The sequence below is a fragment of the Podarcis liolepis genome, assembly GCF_965112155.1.
Source record: "Podarcis liolepis genome assembly, chromosome: 13".
NCBI classification, from domain to species: domain Eukaryota; kingdom Metazoa; phylum Chordata; class Lepidosauria; order Squamata; family Lacertidae; genus Podarcis; species Podarcis liolepis.
The window spans coordinates 28,134,898-28,158,998 of record NC_139573.1 but is presented as its reverse complement, the minus strand read 5'-3'; the positions used below and the strand labels follow the sequence as shown (position 1 = coordinate 28,158,998).

Here is a 24,101-nt window from a genome sequence, read left to right as displayed (position 1 = left end):
AGCTTGTTACACCGTTTCCCTCCCTCTCCACTGCCCCCAAATCTTTGACCATGCATAGCTACATTTTATGACAACGGTGACACCTTGTACAGTCTCCACCTTCTGAAATCCTCTAGAATTGCTATAGGCAGCCCCTCCACTCCCTCTGCCCCTCCCTGGTAACAATTTGGCCACAGGAAGCGAGGCTGTCATGACATGGTTTCCATAGAAACTGAAGAGCAAAAGCAAGAAAGGAGAGATTGAAAACATGTAGGAAGAATGAAATGGAGCTCTAGCAAATGTTTAGAAATTAGACTGGGTGGACTAAGTGCATAGGAGACGAGCCTTTCGGAGAAAGATGTTTGAAGGATAAGCAGCAGAAATGCAGGGCAAGGGCCTAAGAACAGGGGCAGAGGTTTCAACCTTGAGTCCCTGTTAGCATTGTGGTCTGCACAATATATTTTTGTTACTTATTTTATTGACTAAATTTGTATGCCTCCCTTCATCCAAAGATCACAGGGCGGTTCACAACATAAACTAGGCCTGATCTATGTTTGCAGCGGAGCGAAGTGCTAGAGATCTGAGGTAGCAGAATTCGTGATATGATTTCAGACTGAAGGTGGAGGGACACTTCTTTCTTTCTTTTACACGATGGGGATTCAAAATGGTACCCCACTGCCTGTATTCTAAAATGGTGCAGTCAACTCTTTCATCTCCCTCTGCTTCATAAATAGACCAGGTCTAAGACTTACTTGTGTGCTGCGGGAGAAAGGGTAGGAATTATTTTGTTGCATGTAACAACAACATGATTTGGGTGGCGGTGTGGGCACGTGTGCTAATTTTGGCTGGCTGTGTTGTATGGTGTCTCAAGTCCTTCCCACTGTCCTGCCCATTCCACATTCTAACACATCTTCCCTCTTACAGATTTTTGAGAAATTCCCTCTGCAGAAAAACTATAACGTCACCGTTGTAAATGAGGATCCAGACCATCCTGTACCCAACACAGCCCTGCTTGCCCTTATCCTCATGGCAGGAACGTTTTTCATCGCCTTTTTCTTGCGCCAGTTCAAGAACAGCAGTTTCTTTCCTGGCAAGGTAAATCCTACATTGCATGAGTGAAGTAGGACTTTGGCATGTTTGGGGATTTTGGAAGGGGGCGGCTTAAGTCTGTGCCTGCACTAACAAGTTCGTTCTGTCTCTGTATAATGGCCAACCTACAACTGGATTTATATAGCAAAGGGCAGACTTCAAACTGAAGCAACAAGACACTGGGAGAAGTATTTTGGTCAGCAAATTGGTTTAGAATAAATGGGGCTTCCTTAGCATTCCTACCACATTGTACCTGAAGTATTAAAAAGTAATAAACAGAGCTGCAATGTTTCATCAATTAGAATAATCAATTTATAACGTGCCGATTGGAAAGCAGATTTTACATTTTTTGTTGTTATTTTTATCACAAGTACTTATAAAAACCAGATATGGCAGGTGCTATCTTTTAAGAAGCATTGCTTCTGATATTAGAGATAAGAAGGAAAGCCTCTTCTAATATACTTGCTGCAATAGATGTGTGCATCATCTAAAACCAAAATATATATTTTTTGCATAAGGAAGTTGATGCATGTTCAATCCATTAATCACCTCATCAACTAAGTTTTCTTTAATCATCACCAACATCATCATTTTATTATTTGTACCCCACCCATCTGACTGGGTTGCCCCCAGCCACTCAGGGGGGCTTCCAGCATATATAAAAACATAATAAAACATTAAAAACTTCCCTAACCAGGGTTGCCTTCAGATGCCTTCTAACGGTTGTATAGTTACTTATCTCCTTGACACCTGATGGAGGGCGTTCGACAGGGTGGGCATCACTAACAAGAAGGCCCTCTACCTGCTTCCCTGTTGACCTCACTTCCTGCCTCACCACCAGAAGGCCCTTGGAGTTATACTAGGCATAGAATTCAACATCTTAAAAACCTGTTTTGGTAAAAACCAAGCTCTGATGCTGTAGAGGCACATGTAAAAGTGTATGGGCAGTAACTTCACAGAAGCCAAAAAGGAGAAAAAGTAGGATTTCAAGGAAACAGACAGGGTTGCCTCCACAGCCCTTTCATTCCAGTGACTAAGGCTACAATACTATGCACACTTACATGGGGATAATTCCCCCACGGAACCCAGTGGGATTTAACTTCCAGTTAAAAATGCGTAACATTGTGCTGTAGCCTACCAAAGAAGTAGCATAAATTTTACCAATGTAAGCAAATGTGCTTAAAATGCAAAATGATGATGGTGAGGATGAATTCAATTTATATACTGCCCTTTAATCAAATGATCCCAGGGCCGTATATAACATCAGAACATAAAAAGCACCAAAATAAAAAGCATGCTGACAGAACAGTCTAACATGACTTGCAGAATTTGGTGCAGCTGTGGTATGAAATTGTTTTGACTGCAGAATATGCACAGCCCAGTGTATCAGTCACAATATATGACTAAAGGGTTGCTGGTGCAGTTTCTTAGTTTGTCCCCCTTTTAAGCTGAGTCTAAACATTCCCTTATCAACATTGAGGTCTGTAAATCACCCAACAAAAACAGTCTCTGGCAGTATTACCCTTTCTTTTTAAGTTCCACACTGTTCGCATGTTTGAAGGGGAAGGTCATATTTCTCATAATCAGATCAAAACTTTTAAAACTGAATTAGTTATATTTCCTTTGTCTCCAGGGTCAGTGTGGATGCCTGCCCTGGTAGCTGAGAACCTCTGTTCTATCTCATTTCCAAAGATACAGCTGGTCTTATTCACCTCTCACCTCCAGCCCTATATTGCTGAATTAATGTGGTTCTTTCTTACTTCTTATTTTTTGACAGATCCGCCGTGTGATTGGTGACTTTGGTGTCCCTATTGCCATCTTCCTCATGGCATTGGTAGACTACTTTATTGAAACCACCTATAGTCAGGTGAGTAGCTGGTCACTATCAGTAGCACCCTCTCCTTCCTTCTGTCTAAGTCCAGTGGATTCCAGTTTTTGATATCCTTTCCGAGCAGAAAAAATGAGCACTGGCTCACTTTCCTGTCTGGGGTTGTCAGCATAAAATAATGTGGCGCTTCCTGCACTGGGGGCCAACAGAACTAGAGTTCATCCGTATTCATTTTGCTTGTTTCCTCACAGAAACTGAAAGTCCCCAAAGGCCTTGATACCACCAATCAAGCAAGGAGCTGGTTTGTTCATCCACTTGGAGAAAATGGGGAGTTTCCCTGGTGGATGGCGCTCGCTTCCGTTGTGCCAGCCCTCTTGGTCTTCATCCTCATCTTCTTGGAGTCACAGATCACCACGTAAGGAATTTGGAGAGTGTATAGGAAAGAAAAGCAGCCACTAGGGTCAAGTTTTGTATCTACTGCAGTGAGGGTGTTGCTAGGTACTTGGGACACGGGTGGTGCTGTGGTCTAAACCACTGGAGCCTCTTGGGCTTGCCGATCAGGTCAGCGGTTTGAATCCCCACGACAGGGTGAGCTCCCATTGCTCTGTCCCAGCTCCTGCCAACCTAGCAGTTCGAAAGCACGCCAGTGCAAGTAGATAAATAGGTACTGCTGCAGTGGGAAGATAAACGGCGTTTCTGTGCACTCTGGCTTCCATCACGGTGTTCCATTGTGCCAGAAGCAGTTTAGTCATGCTGGCCACATGACCTGGAAAGCTGTCTCTTTAATAAAAACGAACTCATAAACAACAAAAAAGGTTTATTGACAAATATTTTATCAGGTTTGTTGAAAGAGCAGACACCAATACAGATTTGAATAACATTTGCATATGCTAATTTATAAGCACAGCTGCAAATGTAACTCAAGAGAAGAAAAACAAGCTTTGTCTCCTGCTGTGAGGGCTTACTCTGAGCTATGGCATGCCAATGTGATTTTCTACACCCAGTATACTTATATGTGAATCGGACACCTCCATCCCACCTGAATTGCTTTGGCAATAAATGCTTCTTATGGGCATGTTAAAAAGAAAACAGGATCACTGTCTCACACACGCATGTACTACCTTCCCCTCTCCACCCAGCTGTTGTATGTGCCTCTGGGCAAATACAAGTCTCACTGGCATAAAAGACCCAAAGCTTAGGACATTTGAGCCAGCCCCTATCAATGTCCCTGTATGCAGATGCCACTTTCGAGTTGTCACCTGGCAGCAATGCTTAGTTATATCACGGTTGTTGGGATGTCCAATCTGTCATAGAATCATGTCAAATAAATATTAGGTTGTATCCAATGCTAGTCATACCCCGAGTTGACCCATTAGAAATAATGGGCATGGGTAAACTATTAATTTCCATGGTTCTACTCTCTGTGTAGGATTTAGCTGCCCGCAACCCACTTTCTTCTTCATTTCCTCCCTGCCCCCTTCTTCTTATTCTTCTTCAGGCTGATTGTGAGCAAACCTGAAAGGAAGCTGGTGAAGGGTTCAGGTTTCCATCTAGACCTGCTTCTAATTGTTGGCTTGGGGGGTATCGCACCCCTTTTCGGCGCACCTTGGCTCAGTGCCACCACAGTGAGGACTGTCACACATGCTAATGCCCTGACGGTGATGTCCAAGACTACAGTCCCAGGGGAGAAGGCCCATGTCCAGGAAGTCAAGGAGCAAAGGATCACCGGCTTGCTGGTGGCCATTCTTGTAGGTGAGTTCTTCTGATACAGATTCCAATTTTGGGGGTGTCTAGGGATCAAAGTAGATACTATTTACTTACAAAATAAGTATTTTTTTACTGCCATCTCATGAAATATCAGGGAGGTGTACAATGTTGAAATGTAGAATACGATCTAAAAAAAAATAAAAATACAGATAATTATTACGGGGAGTGGCTAACACAAGAATATATTTAATAAAAACTAATTCATAAATGACAAAAAAGGTTTACTGATAAATATTTTATGAGGTCTGTTGAAAGAGCAGACACCAATATCAATTTAATAAATAATAATTTTAATGTAAAAAAAGGTGAGTGGCTAACAAAAATTTAAACAGCTGCGAAGGCCTATCTGCATAAAAAGGTCTTCAAAAGATGCCTGAGAGTAAAAAAATGAGGATGCTTCCCAAATCTCTGCTGGAAGAGTGTTCCATTAACATGGGATTGGTGACACTAAAAGCCTGATTTCTGGTTGACCACCTGTCAGGTGTCTGAAATGCAAGGGATAAGTAACAGTGCTCCTCTGGTGATTGGGCTAGGATGTAAAGAGCTCAGGGGTTCCTTAGGTTTTCCTGGAGCCAAGTTGTTCAGGGCTTTGTATTTCAACACCCTGAATCCGGCCCAGTAGTATATGGGCAGCAGAAGTTCCTCTCAGGTGCCTGTTCCCATCAACAGTGTCACTGCTACATTCTGCCTGGAGCTTCTGGACCAGGCCCAACGGCAGCTCCACATTGACTGTGTTGCAGTTATCCAGTCTCAAGGTTACCAACGCAGTTGCCAAGTGATCCTGATAGGGCCCTAAGCTGCCGTATAGCTTTGGGCAGGCATGTTTGCTCCTATTTCTTCCCTGTTCTCTCATAAAGCAGGGCGTGGCAAGGTGTCTAATTTTCCCATCGAAAGGAGCGCAGAGAGATGAGAAGAGCTGAACATCCCTCACCTTACTGCCCTGCACTCCTTTGCTTCCACTTAGGCACTTTTCTCTCAAGCCAGCTCTCGCTTTTCACCAAAAACTTTATCACTCGCTTTATACATCAGTCGTGGGAACCCTGTGACCCTGCATGTGTTGTTGGACTGCATCTCCCATGTTTCCCAACTACTGGACATATCGGCTTGAGCTGATAGGCCTTGGAGTCCAAGGACATTTGGAGGGCCACAGGTTTACCCTGTGGCTATATATGAATGGGGCAGACACTGGGAAAGCATCCCCACCCCCAGTTTCTGCCCTGCCTCTTGTAGCTTGGCACTGTCCAGCTTTGGATGAAAGAGGCGTGGAAGGGCTGGATGAAAGAGGGGAAATCATGGGTTCGGTTTCAAACTAGTATGAATAATCTGCTGGACTTGATAGGTAGCAGATTTATGAATGCCCTTGAGGAAATACCTGTTCTCACAAATCCTTAATTCACCCGTGGATCTCATTGCCATGTTCTGATAGTCTCTGGAGTAAGTTTATTTTGAGAAGAACTGGATAAAGCCATCGAGGCGGCTACTAGGTCTACTAGCCATGATAAGTGGTGCAACCCCCATGCTTTGTGACATCTTGAAAACCAGATGCTGGGGAAATAATGAACAGGGGATTAATTATCGCCATCAAATTCTGGTGTCGTATCTTAACTTGTAACTCTTGGTAGACAGAACAGAGAGCCAGATGGACAGTTGGCTTGCTGGGTGGTGATTGTTGTTTGTGTGCCTTCCATTTGGGGAGGAGAGCTTCATTGGTGTCACCTTCCAGCTGAAGACGTGCCATCCTAAGTAACATGTGCCATTGCTTTTTACCCGCCTGCAGGCCTTTCCATCTTCATGGAGCCCATCCTGAAGCTCATTCCACTTTCCGTGCTCTTCGGCATCTTCCTGTACATGGGGGTGACATCCCTAAATGGGATCCAGCTTTACGACCGAATCCTTCTCATGCTGAAGCCGCCCAAATACTACCCGGATGTGCCTTACGTTAGAAAAGTAAGCCCAGGGGATCAGAAAAAGTAATGCTTGGAGGTTCAGGGAGAGCTGTGGTGGACGAAACAGATAAATCCCCGCAGGCTAGGAACCCTACTGTTTGAAACAATCATATGGGGTCCCTGATAGTCATGGATATATCTAAAGGGCTTCAGTAGACCTGGTGATCAGTTGTAGAACCTGGCCCTGTGTGTTAATGTCAGGGCTCTAGCTGAAACTTGAAAAATATTCAGGATGCCTCTGAGCATGTAGAAAGTATATTTGCTTTGTCAAATGAGTCACTCGTGGGATAAGAGAGGGAGCGAAATACTTTTGTGGCAGAAAATATAGTTTCCAGAAAAGCTGCAGCCTCTTTAGTTCTCTCTCTCTCCCCCCCCCTTCCCAACTGACCATTCTATTCTCTGATTTTGAACCTAAAATTTTAAGAATCGTAGAGTTCTTAGGGGCCTGATTTCAGCTTAACTCCAGCTGGAGGCTTGGATCAATACGGGATTCACCATGGCTTAGTTCTGGAGTCTGTTTTCTGTGCCTTCAAACCAAACCAGAAGACATGGGAGTCATAATGAAACACAAAAGTGCATCTGACAACATGGCTGCCCAGTGATACAGGAGAAGGGGGAAGGAAGGTTTCCTGGTGAGAAGAGGCAGACGATGGCCTCCAAGTAACATTAAGGCCCACCATCCCAGTTTAGAACTTTGTTGCAAAGAGAAACACACTGAAATAGCCCCAGGTGGGGCTGTAGCTCAGGGGCACAGCATGTGCATCACATACAGAAACTTCCAGGTTCAGTCTCTTCAGCTAAAGAGGCCTTAGGTAGCAGTGCTGAGGCCTTGGAGGTCCATGGCCAATCAGGGTGAACCATCACAGGCTAGGCGGTTTCAATGGCCTCAATCGGTGCTTGGCAGCTTCATAGGAAGATGCACACACAGAGAAAGGTTGAGGCGTACTGAATGGTATGACTTGGCCATTTTATTTTGAGAGGAGGATTGCTTCTGAACTTTCAGTGGTTTAACTGGGCTTCATGAATCGTAGAATCATGGAGTTGGAAGGGACCATGAGGATCATTCAACCTCCTGCAATGGAGAAATGTGGGGCTCAGACCCATGAGGGTTTCATGCTCTACCAACAGAGCTGTCGGCTGAGAACCATGCTATCTATCTGTCTACAGACCTTGGTTGTCAGACGGGAGACAGGTAGACGGCTGACACCTCTGACTGTTTCTTGGGTCTTCTTCCTTTAAAGGTAAAGCCTTTGCGGATGCACCTCTTCACCTTCACCCAGATTTTGTGCCTGGCCTTGCTGTGGGCAGTGAAATCCACCCCAGCCTCCCTCGCCTTGCCTTTTCTCCTCATCCTGACAGTGCCTGTGAGACGCTACCTGCTGCCATGTTTCTTCAGCAATGTTGAACTCAAGTATGTAAGTATCGTTTGGCTCCTCCTGCTCGTCGAGCAACAGGAGGTTTAGATTCAGGTCTCTGTGTGGCCTAAATAGGAAGAAGGAGGGGAACAGCTTGGGATTTTTAGAGTGGTCCCTGTGGGAAATGTTTGTTTATAAAACCTGGATTTCCCCATTAGGTCACATCCACACCATATATTTAAAGCACGCTGTTCCCCCAAAGAATCCTGGGAACTGTAGTTTACCCCTCACAAAGCTACCACTGCCAGCACTGTTAACAACCTACAGTTCCAAGCATCCTTTAGGAGAAGCCATCTGCTTTACATATATGCTATGGGTGTTGTCCATGCCAGGGAGGGGGAACCTATGGCTTTCAAGATGTGCTGAGACTCCAACTCCCATCATTTCCGGTCACTGGCCATGCTGGCTGAAGGTCTTGGAAGCCTGGAAGTTCTCCATTTCTGCTTTATGAGGTGGTTTTCAAACCATGTCCCAAGGAACTGTGGAGTGCTTTAGACATGCTACAGGCATTCCTCAAATTGAAGATTTGCGGGTGGCGCTGTGGTCTAAACCACTCTTGCCGATAGGAAGGTTGGTGGTTCAAATCTCCGCGGCGGGGAGGGAAGGGGGGGGGATAAATAGGTACCACTCTGGCAGGAAGGTAAACGGCGTTTCCGTGCACTGCTCTGGTTTCGCCAGAAGTGGCTTAGTTATGCTGGCCACATGACCCGGAAAAACTGTCCGTGGACAAATGTCGGCTCCCTAGGCCAATAAAGCGAGATGAGCGCCGCAACTCCAAAGTCGTTCGCGGCTGGACTTAACTGTCAGGGGTCCTTTGACTTTACCTTTTAATGGCAGGCCACCTCTCCCTAATAGCTTGCCCATTACTACTGATCTTCCTCTGCATGGCACAGCCAGGAGATGGAAGGGTTTGAGATACAGGAGATCCAAAAGGAAGTACTTCTCTACACAGCACGTAGTTAAACCGCGGAATCCTCTACCACAAGATGTGGAAGAGAACATGTCTTGTGCCTTGATAGCACAGCAGGGAAAGGGAGTCATTGTCTGGGGCCTTGGAGAGTCTCTGCCAGTCAGAGCAGACAGTATTGGGCTAGTTGGACCAATGGCCTGTTTGGATATATAACACAGCTTCATGTGTAATGACTGTCAAAGGCCACCTAGCCATCCTTGACAGGCGAAAGACATATGATTCTCAGATCCAAGAATAGTGCTCTGTTTGCTGGACCACCTCTAACAGTATATCTCTCCTCAAATTTCCTTCTAGTTGGATGCTGATGATACTGAAGTGGATTTTGATGAGACAGAAGGCCGGGATGTTTATGATGAAGTCCAGATGCCTCTTTGAGCACACAGTGTGCTGCATCCTTATGACAGATAAGGAATCTAGAGCCCTCCCCCAAAACACCAGGCAAAAAACCCCAAACAAAACCAGAATCTGGAGAACGTTTTCCCCTTATGTATGTTTATCAGTATACAAAAGTGGCATACTGGTAAATACCCCATAGATGTAAATAACATGTTTGACAAAACATGGATTCTGTAGGATTTAAATAGCTAGCATATGCTTTAGATATTTTTCAACCAGCCACTGTAGTTCTGTAGTGAAATGTTAACAAAGATTTAGAAAATATATATATTTTCCCCCCAGAAGGTATTTGGGGGCGAGGGGGAATCAAAGCTATGCAAGAATTGTGAGGAGATGGGAAGGGCATCCATGGACTCCACTTTTTATACTACCTGTCACCCCACTGCTGTGTGTGTGTGTGTGTGTGTGTGTGTGTGTGTTTCCACACAAGTGTGTATGCATGTGTGTAAGGCATTATCCGTTGTGTGCAGAAAGCCCCACCCACGGCCTTCCCAAGGCAGGAAGTACTTCTGCCACTGACATCGATATGAAGTTTTGGAAAGAAATGCGGAAAATCCAATTTATATCCTCAAGACGGGTCAAACAGCTAATGTCAGAATGGACCAAGATGCACAAATGAAGCTGGGAAGAAGTGACATGTTCTTTCTCGGACCTGGGAGATGCTAGGTCAGAAAACTCTGAGCACACAAATGAGGCACAGAACAAAAACAACAGCAAAGAAAGTCAACATCCTGGCAAAGGAAAGAAGCAACAACCATCACCTCAGATTAGAAACGTGATATGGAGGAATGGCAAAACCACCCAGTTGCGGAGAAGGATCAAGACTGCTCCTTGAGCGAGAAGGCTGTTGGGTTAACAAAATCAGTTACCGTATGTCCTGGCACAGTGGGGAAGTCCATTGCCCCCCCCCCAAAAAAAAACAGGTTCAAGGGAAAGCTGCCCCCCAGATTTAACTCTTTTTTGCAATTCCCCCCTAGCCTGCCCCACTTGGACTAAAACTATGGTGCTAAAAAGTCTGGAAGGCATCATCTAGAAGAAATGTCTCTGCCTAGTGCCGCTCTGCCTTGCTTGCATCCATTGCCGTCAAGTAAGAGCATGTTACTTCTTCATGGAAGAAAAAGCTATCAAGGGCTCGTGGTGGCAACCAGGAGTAGAGGCTGGTGCCTCTGAATATTAGTCACCATAGCAGGAGAGTCCAGCTGTGGGCTTCCTACAGGCATCTTGGCTTGCCACTGTGAGAACAGGATGCTGGACCACATAGGCTTTTGGTTGGATCAGGCAACAGAGCTCTTTGTATGTTCTTATTAAGGCCACTTTAAGAGAAATGCTCTCTTTAGTATGAATTAGCTACAAAAAATAAGCTTGTCTTAATGGAGAACGATAACCAGGGCTGTGTTTAAAGTGCAGAATCTGTTGTCTTCTGCAGGCTGGAGTCCCGGGACTCTTTGACTTTTTTAATTTTTAAAGGAATTCTAGTCCTCATGATACAGGGAATGCTTGCAAATCTCTTCCAGCAGGCCCTGTCTTTCTCTTTTGCCTCCCCTGCCTTGCATGGTAACACATACCAAAATATATGAAAACCTGTATCAGGGAAGCATAGCTGAGCAGATGCCTGCAAACAAGATTTAAAATTTGCAGAATATATTCTTATTGCAGAGTACATATTTTATTTTTTTCACAGTATACACATATAGCTACAATAACTCTCATATGCACCTGTCTGAGTGGTGCATGAATGTGCCAATAGCAGCTCTGCTTAATGATTTATGGCTAATCTCATGCATTGCTTTATGGGGTTCCCTATCCTCCTCTCTCCTCCTAAAAGCTGTGTGCTAGGTGCTGTTTCTCTTCAAACAGCCAGCAGCCTTAAATCAAGGTATATGTCCTCACTGACCTTCATCCGGCTCCTACATGCTGCCACCACCACCAAGTCAAATAGCTAACGATAAGCTCTCAGGCAAGTAGCTTCCTCCTCCTGATTCTACCTCACGCGGCTAACAAGTGCTACACCTGTCTGTTGAAATGATCCAGACCCTTTTGCACTGGTCTGATGCACAACCCCCTCGAATATACGAATCATGTCATGCTATCCGTCAATATATTTAGGATAATTAAAAAACTTCACTTGTTGTGACAAACAGGAATCCAGAGCTGGCAGTAGTTGTTCTAGCATAAATAGTGTTTTTAGTGGTTACTTCCTCAAAAGAAAGTGACCAGACAAATCTGGTACCACATTTTAATTTTTTTTAAAAATGGGCAGCCTGACTTTTCTAAATCCCAGGCATGCGTGGGCTACTGTGGTGATTCACTGCAAGCAAAAAGCTGTCGCAATATGCCCAGCAGTACTCTGCCCGTCGTTGCTATTTTGCATAAACCAGGACTGAACCCTGGGCTCAAATTAAGGGTTGGTTAGCATGAATTCAATTAGCAATAGGATTAGGAGAAACAAACGGTAGCATTTCTTCTTCCTATTGCATAACCAATTTATGGAACTAATTGCCACAAGCTGTAGTGATGGACGCTAGCTCTGGTTATGTTGTTTTTATTTATTATCATTAAAAGGATTTGATGATTCAAGGACAATCAGTGGATGTTCGACACGACAAATCAGGAGAACCTCCACCTTTGGAGGCAATATACCAATAGCATACCACTAGATAATGAGGGCAAACTACAAGGGAGGGCAATTTGTGGCATGCCTTGTGAGTTTCCCAGAAGCAGCCAACTGGCTACTGTTGAGAAGGCAAAAAATTAGATGAACCACTGGTTGGAGTTTCTGTCTTTTATTTATGCAGCCTCAGGGGGAACAAATTAAGAAACACATTCCAGCTTTTAATCTGAGCAAAATGGTAAATTGAACAGACCGATTAATTAGTTAATGTTGTGTGTCTGTGTGTGCATGTGTGAAGGGGGATCTTGAGACTAGACCCCTCTTTCTTGACAGAATTAACCATACCAGCTTGTGTCGGCTGAAGTTCGACATTTCCACGTTACATTAATTAAAGACATAAACTCTAAGGGCTATGTAATTGTATCCTGAAGCCACACTGCTATAATTAGGGTTGCCATTTGGAGGGGGGGGTAGTCTAGCAGGTTTCCTTTGCCTTTAACAGCTGCATGACAGGCAGAAACTCAACAGATGGATCATTTTTTCCAGCATGGCATTGCAGTGATACGGCAAGCTTTACTGGCTGATTTTTTAAAAAATAAAATAAAAATTTGCCACTTAATCTAGGTGTTAAAGGCACAGGAGTCCTCTCAGGAAGAAAGTTGGCATCTCTAGTTGTTGTACACATTTTAAGTTGGTGATAATGAGCTTTTGTAATTTATTAAAATTCATTTTTAATAGCTTTTTGCTTTGCTAGGTTAAAAAAAATTACAATGCAGGATTTCACCTGCGCTTTGCATGCAATTGTGTGCTTCATTTCCTTTATGTTATTTTTCTCCGATTGACTTTAGAGATGATTGATTCAGCCAATTGTATTACAATTGTTTTCTTGATTATAACGACAATTAACAAAAGCAATAAACCTTTTTCTTTCTTTTTTTTTAAGAAAAACAGCAACTTGTTCATTGTCTTTTCAACCCAAAATCAGTCTTCGGGTAATCACTAGGTCGGGGGGCAGGATACGGCAGTGGCGTAGCGTGGGGGGTGCCAGGGGTGCCGGCCGCACCGGGCGCAACATCTGGGGGGGGGCGCGAGTCCAGAGGGAAGGGACAAGTTCCTTCCTCCGCTGGGCTCCCTGCCGCCACCGCCAGCCTTGCGCCCTAGCGCGCGCGCCCCCCGCCGCCGCTGCAGCTGCGCTCCACTCACTGCTCGCAGGAGGAGCAGCCGCTGCAGCAGCGCTGACGCCGCCACCGACGCCTGGCCGGGCACGGGCAGCCTCCGCACCCCTGCGCCATCCCCTCGGCCCAGCCACAGGCGGCGGCTGCTTCTGCCGACTGGGAGGGAGGAGAGCTCCGAGGGGCCTCGCCGCGCCCTGTGCTCCCCAAAACCCTCCAAGAGGAAGCCGGCGGGTGGGCGAGGGTCTCCCGGCAGAAGGGGGCGCCGCTGGCTCCGGCTCTCAGCGCAAGTCTCAGCCGCGGGGGGGGGGGCGAGGATGGAGCACGGCTGGAAGCCCCCGGACCCGGCCGGGAGGAGGAGAGGCGCTCGCCAAGCCCGGATCTGGAGCTCCACCTACAGCCCAAGGAGAGGAGGGGGCGGGGAGGCGCCCGAGGGGAGGGGGCTTCGGCTGCCTCGGCCCCGCGGGGGCTCCGCAAATAATAAATTTAATAAATTCCTGCTGAGCCTTTGGGGGGGGTCCTTGGCTCCTTCGCTCGCCCCCAGCCCCAGTGGCGTAGCGTGGGGGGGTGCAGGGGGGCCGGGCGCAACATCTGGGGGGCGCGCGCTCGCACTCGAGTGCTAAAATCCACGGGTTAGGGGGCGCAAATTACTTGCCTTGCCCCGGGTGCTGACAACCCACGCTACGCCACTGGGATACGGTCAATTATCATTGTTATTAAAGTCCATGTGAGCACTCTTCAAGGTGAAAGATTTACGTCTTTGTAGGGACAGGCCTTTTCTAATGTGATCGGTAGTTTTTTCTGTTACGGCCAAACAACAAGGCCTAGGGGGCTAGGGGGTGGTGTGCCTGGAAGCGAAGTGCAAACCCAGCAGCCAAGGCTGCAGCCAATTCCCCAAAGCAATGAGCCTGGTCATGAGTTCAGCAAATCAGATGGACTGGCATCCAAGGGGAGAGGCAACTAAGGTTGTTGGGGATCCCCCATGCTGTGGGGTGAGTGGGCAGGGGGCTTAATCCTGGAAACAACTATGGAGTTAGACTCTGATTGAAGGGATGAGATTAAGGCCTAGTTTTCACTTTTTGGTGACAAAAAACTGTGTTATGGATGTTACCACTTCAGATTCCAGGTGAGGGGGTCCCAAGGTTGAACAAATATATACTCTACAACCTCGTGGTGGTGAACAAGTGTGGTGAACAGCTTTTATGCAGAAATTTACTATGGACGGCCTGTTTATTCGGCATCCATCCTGATTTGCTTGCACAAAACTTATGTGGCAATTAAACTATGTCTGGTCTTCATTATTTGTTGATTGGTTTACAGGTGATTAGAAGTAAATGAGCATTCATTCCGATTTGCTTGCAGGGTGATTTAACAGGTCTTCCTCCTAATCATTCGTTCACCCCCCACTTTTCAATTAATTTCCCTGTCCCTTTCCAAACCACAAAGAGGTTTGTTTACAGTTTATTTTGTTGTGCTGGGGCAACAAAGTGCTTTAATCCACTTTAAAGGCACAAACAGAGTTCCTTTATGCTTTTATATCCATCTAGAAAATATAATCTGGAGGCACCCTAGGACACAAAGAGGAGGGCTTTAAAAAAATCAACATATGGTTTTGCTTTATTCACTGTGCAAAACAAAATAAGCATACCTAGAATGCACAGCCACCCGTGGAGAGATTTGGGTTGAGGATTGCAGCTCTTGTGTGAACAGAGGTTCTGTGGTCGACTCACTAAAGAAGTGTGTCTTGGAGACTGATGATACTGACAAAAGCATTTCCTCCACCCAGAAAATTAAAAGAGAGGAAGAGTTATCACCTGTCCTTATTTCTGAATTGCTAGTTACCTGGGTGCAAGGATTTATGTATTTTTAAACAGAGGAGATTTGATCATATCAACCTTCATCTTCCGCCTGAAGGGATACAGTCTAGGCACAGCTTGGCCACCAGTGTGAAAACTAAGCCAAAATCATTGAGGTTTAAGAGGCAAGCTGAAGTCCGTCAAAGCAGTCCAGTTTGATGTGGCAGGTACATTGAAGGAAACAGGTTGTGGTGCAGGTGGGCTGAAGGAAGAAAAAGAAAAAAGAAAAAAGGAAAGGAAGAGGAGGTGAAGAGTGTGTGGTGCCCTGGCTAGAATGGCAGCCTTAGACTTGGGAATGATGGAAGTTGTGATCTAACAACCTTTGGAGGCTCACAGCTTCTCCAACTTCTGCCCCACAGAAGTTACCACCCTCTTTGAGGTGGTAATCCTGGGTCTAGGCCGCCGCACCATGTCAGACTGCAAGGGATGTGTGGCTCAAAGAACTGAATGCTCCATCATATAAAAGAAATTCTGCAGGGCAGTTTCTGACTTTGCTTTTCCACCGACGTTTAAGTCCATCACATGCAAGTTAGCATTTATGTATGAGAGAACATTCAGTCATGTGAGTCCCCAGTAGGAAGCAAACTATCAAAAGGGCTGCATACAAACCGGCTTGCTAAATGTGCACGAGTTGCACAGACCAGACTTTTCTGTGTCCACTTCCGTCCACACCTGAGCACTCTCAATTGCCATCTACACTAGTAGGTGAAGCTTGATGGGGCGCATTTGCAGTGTGTGTTGCTGTCAGCTCTCCTCAATTAGTACTTCCCCACCTTCCCTAAATTCAGGAAACCTGAGGTCCATTATGAGCATCCACACAGGTATTTGTTTACCTGTATGTGGACTTTTTTTAAAAAACAGTGCCTCATCAATGGAAGTAGGGGTGGTAGTGATAGAAAGCACTCAGCAAACCTCACCACACATAAGTGCAGCAGAAGGTTTATTGCTATATACACAAAGTGTTGAAAAATCCATCACTGTCTATTTTACAGTTGGGGTGTAGACCTTTTTTCAAACTCGGGGACCTGCTCCTGTCTGAGAAAATGGCCCAGAGCCATGTGGCAGCTGTAGGTGGGGCCAGAGGCCAAAGTGTGAGGAGCCAGAGATGTGAAATTTACCTTTGTACACCAGGGTAGTTTCTATGAACATGCAGCACACACCCCTCTCAATTCCCCACCCAATCTGCCAAGATGCATTATCAGAGCTTACGGACACATTTCAGGCAGGCAAGAACATTCAAGGAAGGTAGGAAGTAGGATGGTGAGGGGTGTGGCCTATAGAAGAGTCCTGAGGGCTAGATTTGGTCCCCGGCCTAGCATTTCCTCACCCATGCTGTATTATACAGTACAGTATACTATAGGGATGCCCACGTGGCAGCCTGTGTCTTCTCATCTGCAACGTGGTAAAGCGACAAGGGTAGAAGAAGAAAGCCCACTCCCAACAGAATTTACATTTAGCAGCAAATTAAGCGAGAAGCAAAAATGAGCTGCTCTCCGTAAAATGGCAAAAATGCAGCATAACAGAATATTCTCAAAGCAACGATAACCAAACGATTTGCTGCAGAGGGGGGAGATGGGAGCAATATCTTATGCCGCTGGGATAGCTCAGTTCCCAGTGGGCAGAGCATGAGACATAATCTCAAATTCATGGGTTCCAGCCCCACATTGAAGAGAGTTGGACTAGAAGCACACTCATGACAATCAATACGTATGTATTCCCACGACGTTGGGCTTTTCCAAATATATATTAGAAAACATAACAAAAACATTAAAAGCATGAATACAAATTAATCATAAATATGATAAGTGCCCTCTATAAAACTTGATCCATGCACAAAAGTTGCTATCTCAAAAAATACTTTGTTACAACGGTTTGCAACATATATATTACATTATTTACCACACTTACCTGGGAGTAAGCCCCATTGAACTCAGTGGAGCATGCATCTTGAGTAGACATATGCAAACTGCATTGTCAGCCTTTTACAGTAGGTACAAAGGGATCAGGGTCAGCCAAATCTACAGTTCTGTGTCCCCTTACTTGGCAGAAAGTTTACCTTGAACTGACTGGGATTTAGTTTGCAGTAAATGTGCAGGTACATATTTAAAAGCTACTGAACAGATGCTCAAATCTCCACACACTTGCTCATCCCCAACAGCTAGGGAAAATGGAGGAAGTAAAAGCAAAACGCAGTACGATTCAGGGTGGGCAGCGAAGGGTCCAGATGGATGGGTCTCGTGATTCAAATGGGTTTGGGGGTTTGTCATTTTGCTTTGCCTTTTAAATTCCAAAACTTATCCTTATAATATAAATTACCTGTTAATGTGTTCCCCTCATTAGAACATACTTCCATGTTCTGTATGAGAGACAGGCAGACGTCACGCACACGCCTCCCTATCCCAGAGATTCCGGGAAGCGGAGAAATTATTCCCGGTTCCAACTGGAAAAACATCACGGAGAACAGACGAGCGCCACTCATCCGCGGTGGCCCGTTTTTAACGCGGGTTGCTGGGGGGGGGGGAGGCGAGGGCGGGCGCGTTGATTAGCTCCCTCTGCCCCCTTAACCGCCTCTCCAACCCATAACTCCTAATTGCATTCGGGTCTGTCTGTAAAAGTCGCTTTTGCGTATTGGAATCGGCGTTAATTTGACAGGCAACCCTGAAAGCAGGTGATTGGCTGCAGCCGGAGATGACGCCCTTAACAACAAAGGTGGAGCTGGAAAAAATTAGATTATAGAGAAAGAGAGGGAGGGAGGGAGAACAAAAAAATATGAAGCCTGGCATTTGACTGTAAAAATCTATAGACGAGTGTCATTTCCACGCAACGGCTAGAAAACAACACCGAGATTAGTGTCAATAATACCCAACAGGGAGTCACAAACTCCTCCTCCCCTCCCTTCGCCGTTGTTTACAAGGCAGGGAAACTGGCACCTTTTCGGGGGGGGGGGGAGCCGCTTGTTGCCAAAAATATGTCCGCTCTCAGAAATAATCTAGTGCCTTCGCTGCAGCTATTTCCTGCTCCTTCCGAGTTTTTATTTTTTAATTTATTTCGGATCGCTTCCCTGTCCCCCCCTCCCCGCCCTCTTGATGCAATCGTTTGAAGGTGGGGGAGGAAAGAAAGGGGAGGTCGCAGGAGGAATTAAAATCGAGTGCGTGTGATTTGTGATCGTTTTACAAGCGCCAAGCGAAGAGGATTTGTGGCAAATGCAAGGTTTTCCCCTCCTCTCTTTTCTTTTTTCCCTTTCCCCTCCTCCCTCTTCTCGTTTGACTACAGTGTTGCAAAAGCAGAGAGCAATAAAAACATACGCACATACACACACACACACACTGAACTCTCTCTCTACACACCCCGAGACACTTAGATCCACAACCTGGTGAGATCCGAGAGAGATCGGACCACCACCCCCGGAAAAAAAATATGCTTCCATTTTTGCAATCCCGTTTAGGGAGCAGATGGAAAAGTGGGGACTTGTGAAGAAAGGCTGTGAGGTTGCCTAAGGATCCGGGAGCCGAAGAGACCGGCTGATTGGAAGAAAAAAGCAGAGCGATGGAGGCGGGGGAAGTGCGAGCTCTCTGCGGGGACTGGAGCGAGTCCACGCCCGGGGCCAGCGCTGCAGAGCTGGCGTGCATTCAACCAACGCTTCCCAGCTAAAGCGAGCCCGGGAAAGAAGAGGGGGGGAGGAAAAAAAGGGGGAGCTTTCCTCCAAAAGCCTTCCGATCTGCAGGTAGGTTGCAGACGTAGAAGGGGGCTCCGAATCTCCCCTCGAATCAGCTCCGGCATGGAGCCCCCCGTTGCAAAGGAGGGTGGGTGGTGGGTAAAGGACGGATCAGGGGGAGGGGGGGAAGCAGGCACGATCCGAGGCGACGCTGCCTCCAGCCGGGGCTGCCTTTGCGGCAGTGCGAGCGCATGTGGAGCTCGCCATTAACCCGACGCTGCGCTCCGCCATCTGGGGCTGGAGGGAGGCGCTTTTGTTCCTTCCTCGAGCTCCGGCAGCGGAGGAAGACAAGCAGGCGGCGGCCGCTGCTCGGAGGAAGCAGCCACCGTCACTGCTCTCCTCTGCCTGCGTCTCCTGGGTCCTCGGTAAGGCTGAAAAAATAGGGGCTTCCACTCATTTATCGGGGTGCATCTTTTTTTAAAAAAGAAAATATTATTTCGGGGGTTTTCCCCTCCCGCTTCAACACATTTTTGGGGGAGGGAGGAGACTGGTGTTATTTTTAAATATATTCAATATTTGAGAACCGAACAGGTTTTGTTTTTTTTGAAAAACGTGTTTTGGGGGCGCGCCCCCTTCCATCAAGCAGGGCATCGGTGGGGAGAAGCGGATCGGAGCCCCTTTCCGCCTTCCATGTGCTCGCTTAGGCGAAAGAGGCCGCCGCGTTCGGCCATGGAAGGGCGAGAGAGAAGGCAGGCGGTGGCGGGTTCTCGCACGCCGATCCTCGCTCTGCAGGGGCAGAAATAACCAGGCGGTACAATCCGGGGGTTCAGAGACTCGACCCCCCTTTTTTCTTTCTCCCCCGCCCATGGTTTAGGCTTATTTTGGAACCGAGGGGGCCCTGCTCGGGTTAGAAGGGAAGGCGAGGCGGTGGAAACAACCAAGCCGCCGCCGCCTTTCTCTGGCTGCCTGCAGAGGGAGAGAAGCCAATGGACGGCGGGGGAAACGCACTCATTTTCCCTTTTCTTTCCACCGTCCTCGCGCGGTAGTTTTGCTCCCATGCCTTTTCCATTGTACGAAATCGAGAGCCCGAAGCCGCCGCTCGATTTTATTTCGGAAAGGGTATTGTTCCCCGCTTTCCCCCCGCGCGCTGGGGACCTTTGGCGAGCTCGGTCGGCGCAGCCTTTCCGACCGGCTGCAGCCAGCGCGCTCCTCCGCCATCCGGAGGGTGGGTCCATGCAGGCGAGGTCTTCGGCGTCCCTCCCTCCCTCTTTTCCTCTCGCTCTCTCCCCCGACGAGACGCTTTTTTCGGGGGGCCCCCCGCTGCGGAGCGAGTGTGGAGAATCGGGTGAGCGGGCTTTGGCTCCGCCGAGTTCCCGTGCGCCCTAGGCGCGCAGGGGGAGGCGCTCCCCGGGGGTCTGGGCGCTGCTGCTGGTGGAGGCGGCGGCAGAAGCAGCGGCAGCAACAGCCACGACGTGCTGCCCTCCCTCGGCTCTGCCTGGACGCCCCCAGCCGGGCATTCATTTCTCCCTCCCGCCAGCCTGCCTTCCCCGCCCCCCTTCCACCAGCGGCTCCGATGGGGCTGCTGCAGCAGCGGCTCTCCGGCTCCTGCTCCTCCCCACTCGCGCCTGCCGCCGCCACAACGAGGCGGGCTTGTCTCAGCCTTCTTAACCGCCTCGACGAGGTGAGACCGACGGAGAGAAAAAGAGACGCGCAACTCGCCTGGCGGCCCCCTTCTCCACGCGCGCACCGGGCTTGGGGTCACTGCCTGTTCCGAGGCTGACGGCGCGGGATCCGTTGCTTCGCGCTGCGGGTACAGGATTTGGGGGGAAACCACAACCTCGCCCTTCAGATTGGGGACGGCTGCTCTCGGTTTCCTCGGAATCGAAGGCGAGTTAATCGGGGGAAACGCGAGAGCCAGCCTCGCCTGCTCGACCACGTTGCCCGACGGCGGGGAAGAGCCACCCCTCTCAAGTGGCTGGTCTCTCTGGGGATCTGGGGCGGCGGGAAAGCGGTTTGGGGATACAAAGGGGGGGGGAAGAGTTAGAAATTTGAGTAAAGGCATTTGGTTAGAGGGAAGGACTGGGTCGCACTTCGAGGATTTACGAAACCAAGATCCAGCGGGGAAAGAGGGTGATCTCTGTTAACAAAGCGGAGAAATCGTATGGGGTTGTGTGTCGAAAGAGAGCTGGATCTTGAATCAATCCCGTAGAAATCCAACAAAGCGAAGAACGGGGAGGGGAAAAGAAATATCGGGAGCGGGTGATCCGGTGATCCAAAGTTTCCTCCTCCCGGGAAGGTCGACCTAACTCGGTGGAGCGCTGGATCTGCCGAAGAACCGAGGCTTCGGTGGAGCCCTCCTTCCTCCTTGCCCTCGGGAGGAAGGGAGGTTCAAGGCCAGAGGGCTGGAGCCCGTCCCGGGGTTTAAAAAAAAAAATACGTGTGCGAGGGTGGGCGGGAGAGAGGAATCGGGCAGACGAGGCGGCGGCGGCTAGATTTTTCCTTCGGTGGCGCCCGCAGGGCGTGTGGAGAGGACGGAGGCGGGGGGAGGAGGCGAGGCAGCTGCAGCAGCCGCTCCGACGGCTCGGCTCGGCTCTCCCGCCTGCCTGGAGACAGGCAGAGAGCGAGAGGAGGGGGGCAGCAACCAGCAGCAGCTGCGGCTCTTCTGCTGCAGGGAGGCGGCGGCGGCGGCGGCGGAGATTGGCTGCTGCTAGCGCGGCCTCGGAAGAGCAGATGGAAGGGGAGGGAGGGAGCGCAGAAGAGGCACCCGCAGATCCCACCCCCTCGCCCGGCCTGCCTCTCCTCCACCCCGCCCCGCAGGTCCGCCTCTCTTCCCCACCCACGCTGGCCAGCGATCCTTGGGCTTGATTCGAAGCCGATCCCGCCCGCCCCCCGCTTCCTTCTCGGCCAAACGAATCGTTTCTTTTGCCTTCCCTGCAACCAGAATCCCGGGGATCTCTTCCTCCTCCCAATCAGGTCGCTCGGCTTTCGTTTCTATCCCCTCCCCCTGTCGCTTCCCTTATATAACACTTCCTGTCTTCGCTCTTGAGGACTAGCGTGCCAGTTGCCCTTAAAAAACAAAACAAAATACGGATTCCCTGCTCATTTAATGCCCATATCCCTCATTCTCTTCTCCTGTACACTCCACAAAGTGACCTCCTTCTCTTCATTCTCCTGTTCCCCATTTTTAACCACTATTGCCTTTTGCTCTTGCCCTTCCTCATAGCTGTCTGTGCAGGCTACCTCGTTTTTATCCTTTCATCAACTCTGTGAGGAAAGTTACACTGAAGGGGAGGGGGAAAGTTACTAACTGGCCCATTGACTTAGAAATGACCACCCCACCCCGAAAAAATCAAGGTGAGAAAGTGGAACTCCTGGAAGGATCAACTGGGCTGCACTAGAAAATTTTGCAGAACAGGATTCCAACCACAGCTTGTCCTGTTTTACATATTTTTAAAAGAAATTGCTAACTGGCCCGAGATCACTCACTTGACTTTTATGACAGAGTAGATAATCAAACTTAGGCATCCTCGGTCCAAGTCAACACTCCAAACTCAAGACTACCCTGGCTGTAATCCCCATCCCCATCCCTCTACTGTGATTTATTCCACTGCATTTCCCTTCTATGTGACAGATCCCACTTTGAGCCTTCCCATTCCTAGTGCTGTTGGAGGCCTTTTCTGTTTAGAGGATCCCGCTGAGACCTACTTCAGCTGTGCAGATTCCCGACCCCCACCCCCAACTTTTAGCACACTTAGCCCCATTTGTGAAATGGATTCCTTTCTGAATTCAGATTTATACGCCAATCAGAGCTGGATTTAGGCTTGGTGAGGCCCTAAGCTACTAAGGTAATGGGGCCCTTTATATGTCCAGCTGTCCTTTGTCAACAAATGGTTGCTGTTTTTTGTGTTGAATAAATGCTATTTGGTCATTTATGGACCTAATTGGTATCTAAAGCCCTTTGCACATAACAAAATATGTATTTATCAAGGTAATTGTTGAACTGAAATACAATTAATAGGTTTTTTTCTTTAGTTTTGGGGGGGCCCTAAGCTATATCTTATACATAAATCCAGCCCTGATGCCAATGAATAGATGTGCTATTACAATCCTCTAGGCCAAAGGGTAGACAGATGTTGCTGGAGGACCGTTCTTATCTCTTGCCGTTGGCCATGATAAGATTCACGGCCCAACTTTTCTCTAGGGAAAGAGAATTCCAGAATGTTCCTGTGGCCGTCTTTGGACATCCGCTGTTTCCTCTGCCTACAGGAAACCTTGCCCTCCATCCACCAGAGAAGATAATCCTGTTACTGTTCACATAATCACTTACCCAAGGGTGAAAGGAAAATGTGTTGAGACCTTGATTTTATCAAAACTCCTTTCTTTTTTTAAAAAAACTCACTTGAACTCGCAGGTTCAAGTTCAGGAGTTGCTATTCTGTGTGCAAACAAGCCCCCTGTTTTTGGAGGGGACGTGCTGGTGCTGTTAAGAAGGGCAGTAGCGGGAAAGCAGAGGCTGTAATTCCCCTTCGTTCCTGCTTTCAGGGTGAAAAGTGATTGACGCCATCGTGAAGGGGGGCGAGAGGGAGCTGGAAGGGGCAGACCCAGGAGGTGTCACCCTAGGGTCCGAGAGGTGGAGGATGAACGGAGAAGCGGATAGCCCAACTGACTTAGAAATGACGGCCCCCAAAAACCAAGGTGAGAAGGTGGGAACTCCTGGGAGGGTCAACTGAGCTGTGCCAGAAAATTTTGCAGAACAGGATTCCAGCCACAGCTTGTTCTAGTTTGCATATTTAAAAAAAGGAAATTGATTGCCGGACAAAGTAAATCCTTTATAGAAGTCTCTTGAATTAGCTTACTGAATTTCTAGCCAGATGGGAATGCGGGAAGGAGTTTTTCTTTTTTAGCTAACTTGGTGCAGATCTGTCCATCTCTCCTCTGCCACCCTAGTTACTTGCCTGATGGCAGTTTCTGGTTGTCTGTGGCTACCAGGCTAAGTGCTTAAATACAAGAATACTTTATTACCTCACTCATGCATTCCTAGTCTTTCCTTGAGAATATGATGTTTGCCATCTATGCAGGGCCTCCTCCCCACCCCCCACTTTAATTATATTATTTAGAATATATTGGGGATTTTTCCTGGTCGTGGACAGAAGGTTGATTAAACATGAAATTTCCAGACCCTTAGGGTTCATGTTTGCATGTGTTGCTGTTGAACTCTTTATGGGCAAAGCTAAGACTTGCATGCTGGGATTTGTAGTCCATGGGTACCATTTTGCTATGAACGTGGAAACCTGTTGGCTATTGCTTTGCTGTTATTTTATATATGCTTCTAAATCCTCAGCAAGATACTAAGAAGAGTCTATCTAAGGCTTGGTGAGGCAGAAGTAGCCTCTCTGTGCATCATTATATAAGCATCCT

At 47.8% G+C, this 24,101-nt stretch overlaps 2 protein-coding genes and 1 long non-coding RNA gene across 18 annotated transcripts in view; 2 read left to right on the top strand and 1 right to left on the bottom strand.

Moving 5' to 3' along the window:
• The window catches only part of SLC4A1 (solute carrier family 4 member 1 (Diego blood group)), a 46,659-nt gene extending 33,710 nt beyond the window's left edge, over positions 1 to 12,949 (top strand). For both annotated transcript variants that reach the window (XM_083471633.1, XM_083471632.1), the window contains 7 exons: positions 904 to 1,074; positions 2,846 to 2,935; positions 3,148 to 3,311; positions 4,395 to 4,648; positions 6,441 to 6,610; positions 7,851 to 8,024; positions 9,289 to 12,949. In XM_083471633.1, the coding sequence (XP_083327759.1) occupies positions 904 to 1,074; positions 2,846 to 2,935; positions 3,148 to 3,311; positions 4,395 to 4,648; positions 6,441 to 6,610; positions 7,851 to 8,024; positions 9,289 to 9,369 (1,104 nt within the window). In that variant the 3' untranslated portion in view covers positions 9,370 to 12,949. The remainder of the gene's footprint in view (positions 1 to 903; positions 1,075 to 2,845; positions 2,936 to 3,147; positions 3,312 to 4,394; positions 4,649 to 6,440; positions 6,611 to 7,850; positions 8,025 to 9,288) is intronic.
• On the bottom strand, positions 4,575 to 18,113 carry LOC310691731. 3 transcript variants are annotated; one of them, XR_014518546.1, is made up of 3 exons: positions 17,346 to 18,113; positions 14,822 to 15,231; positions 4,575 to 4,686 (listed from the first exon to the last, which is right to left on the bottom strand). It is a non-coding gene; the product is annotated as an uncharacterized lncRNA (long non-coding RNA). The 3 variants fall into 3 exon arrangements; XR_014518547.1 differs by having other exon boundaries at positions 4,679 to 4,790; XR_014518548.1 differs by lacking the exon at positions 4,575 to 4,686 and having other exon boundaries at positions 14,775 to 15,231.
• Positions 18,114 to 18,201: 88 nt separating this feature from the next.
• UBTF (upstream binding transcription factor) overlaps positions 18,202 to 24,101 on the top strand; it is a 45,197-nt gene continuing 39,297 nt past the window's right edge. For 3 of the 13 annotated variants that reach the window (XM_083471640.1, XM_083471649.1, XM_083471638.1), the window contains exons 1-2: positions 18,320 to 18,753; positions 23,226 to 23,378. In XM_083471640.1, coding sequence (XP_083327766.1) covers positions 23,321 to 23,378 — 58 coding nt within the window. In that variant the 5' untranslated portion in view covers positions 18,320 to 18,753; positions 23,226 to 23,320. Of the gene's footprint in view, positions 18,754 to 18,880; positions 19,110 to 19,982; positions 20,495 to 23,225; positions 23,379 to 24,101 lie in introns of those variants that run through there. The other 10 variants (XM_083471641.1, XM_083471646.1, XM_083471642.1 and 7 more) reach the window with 8 other exon arrangements.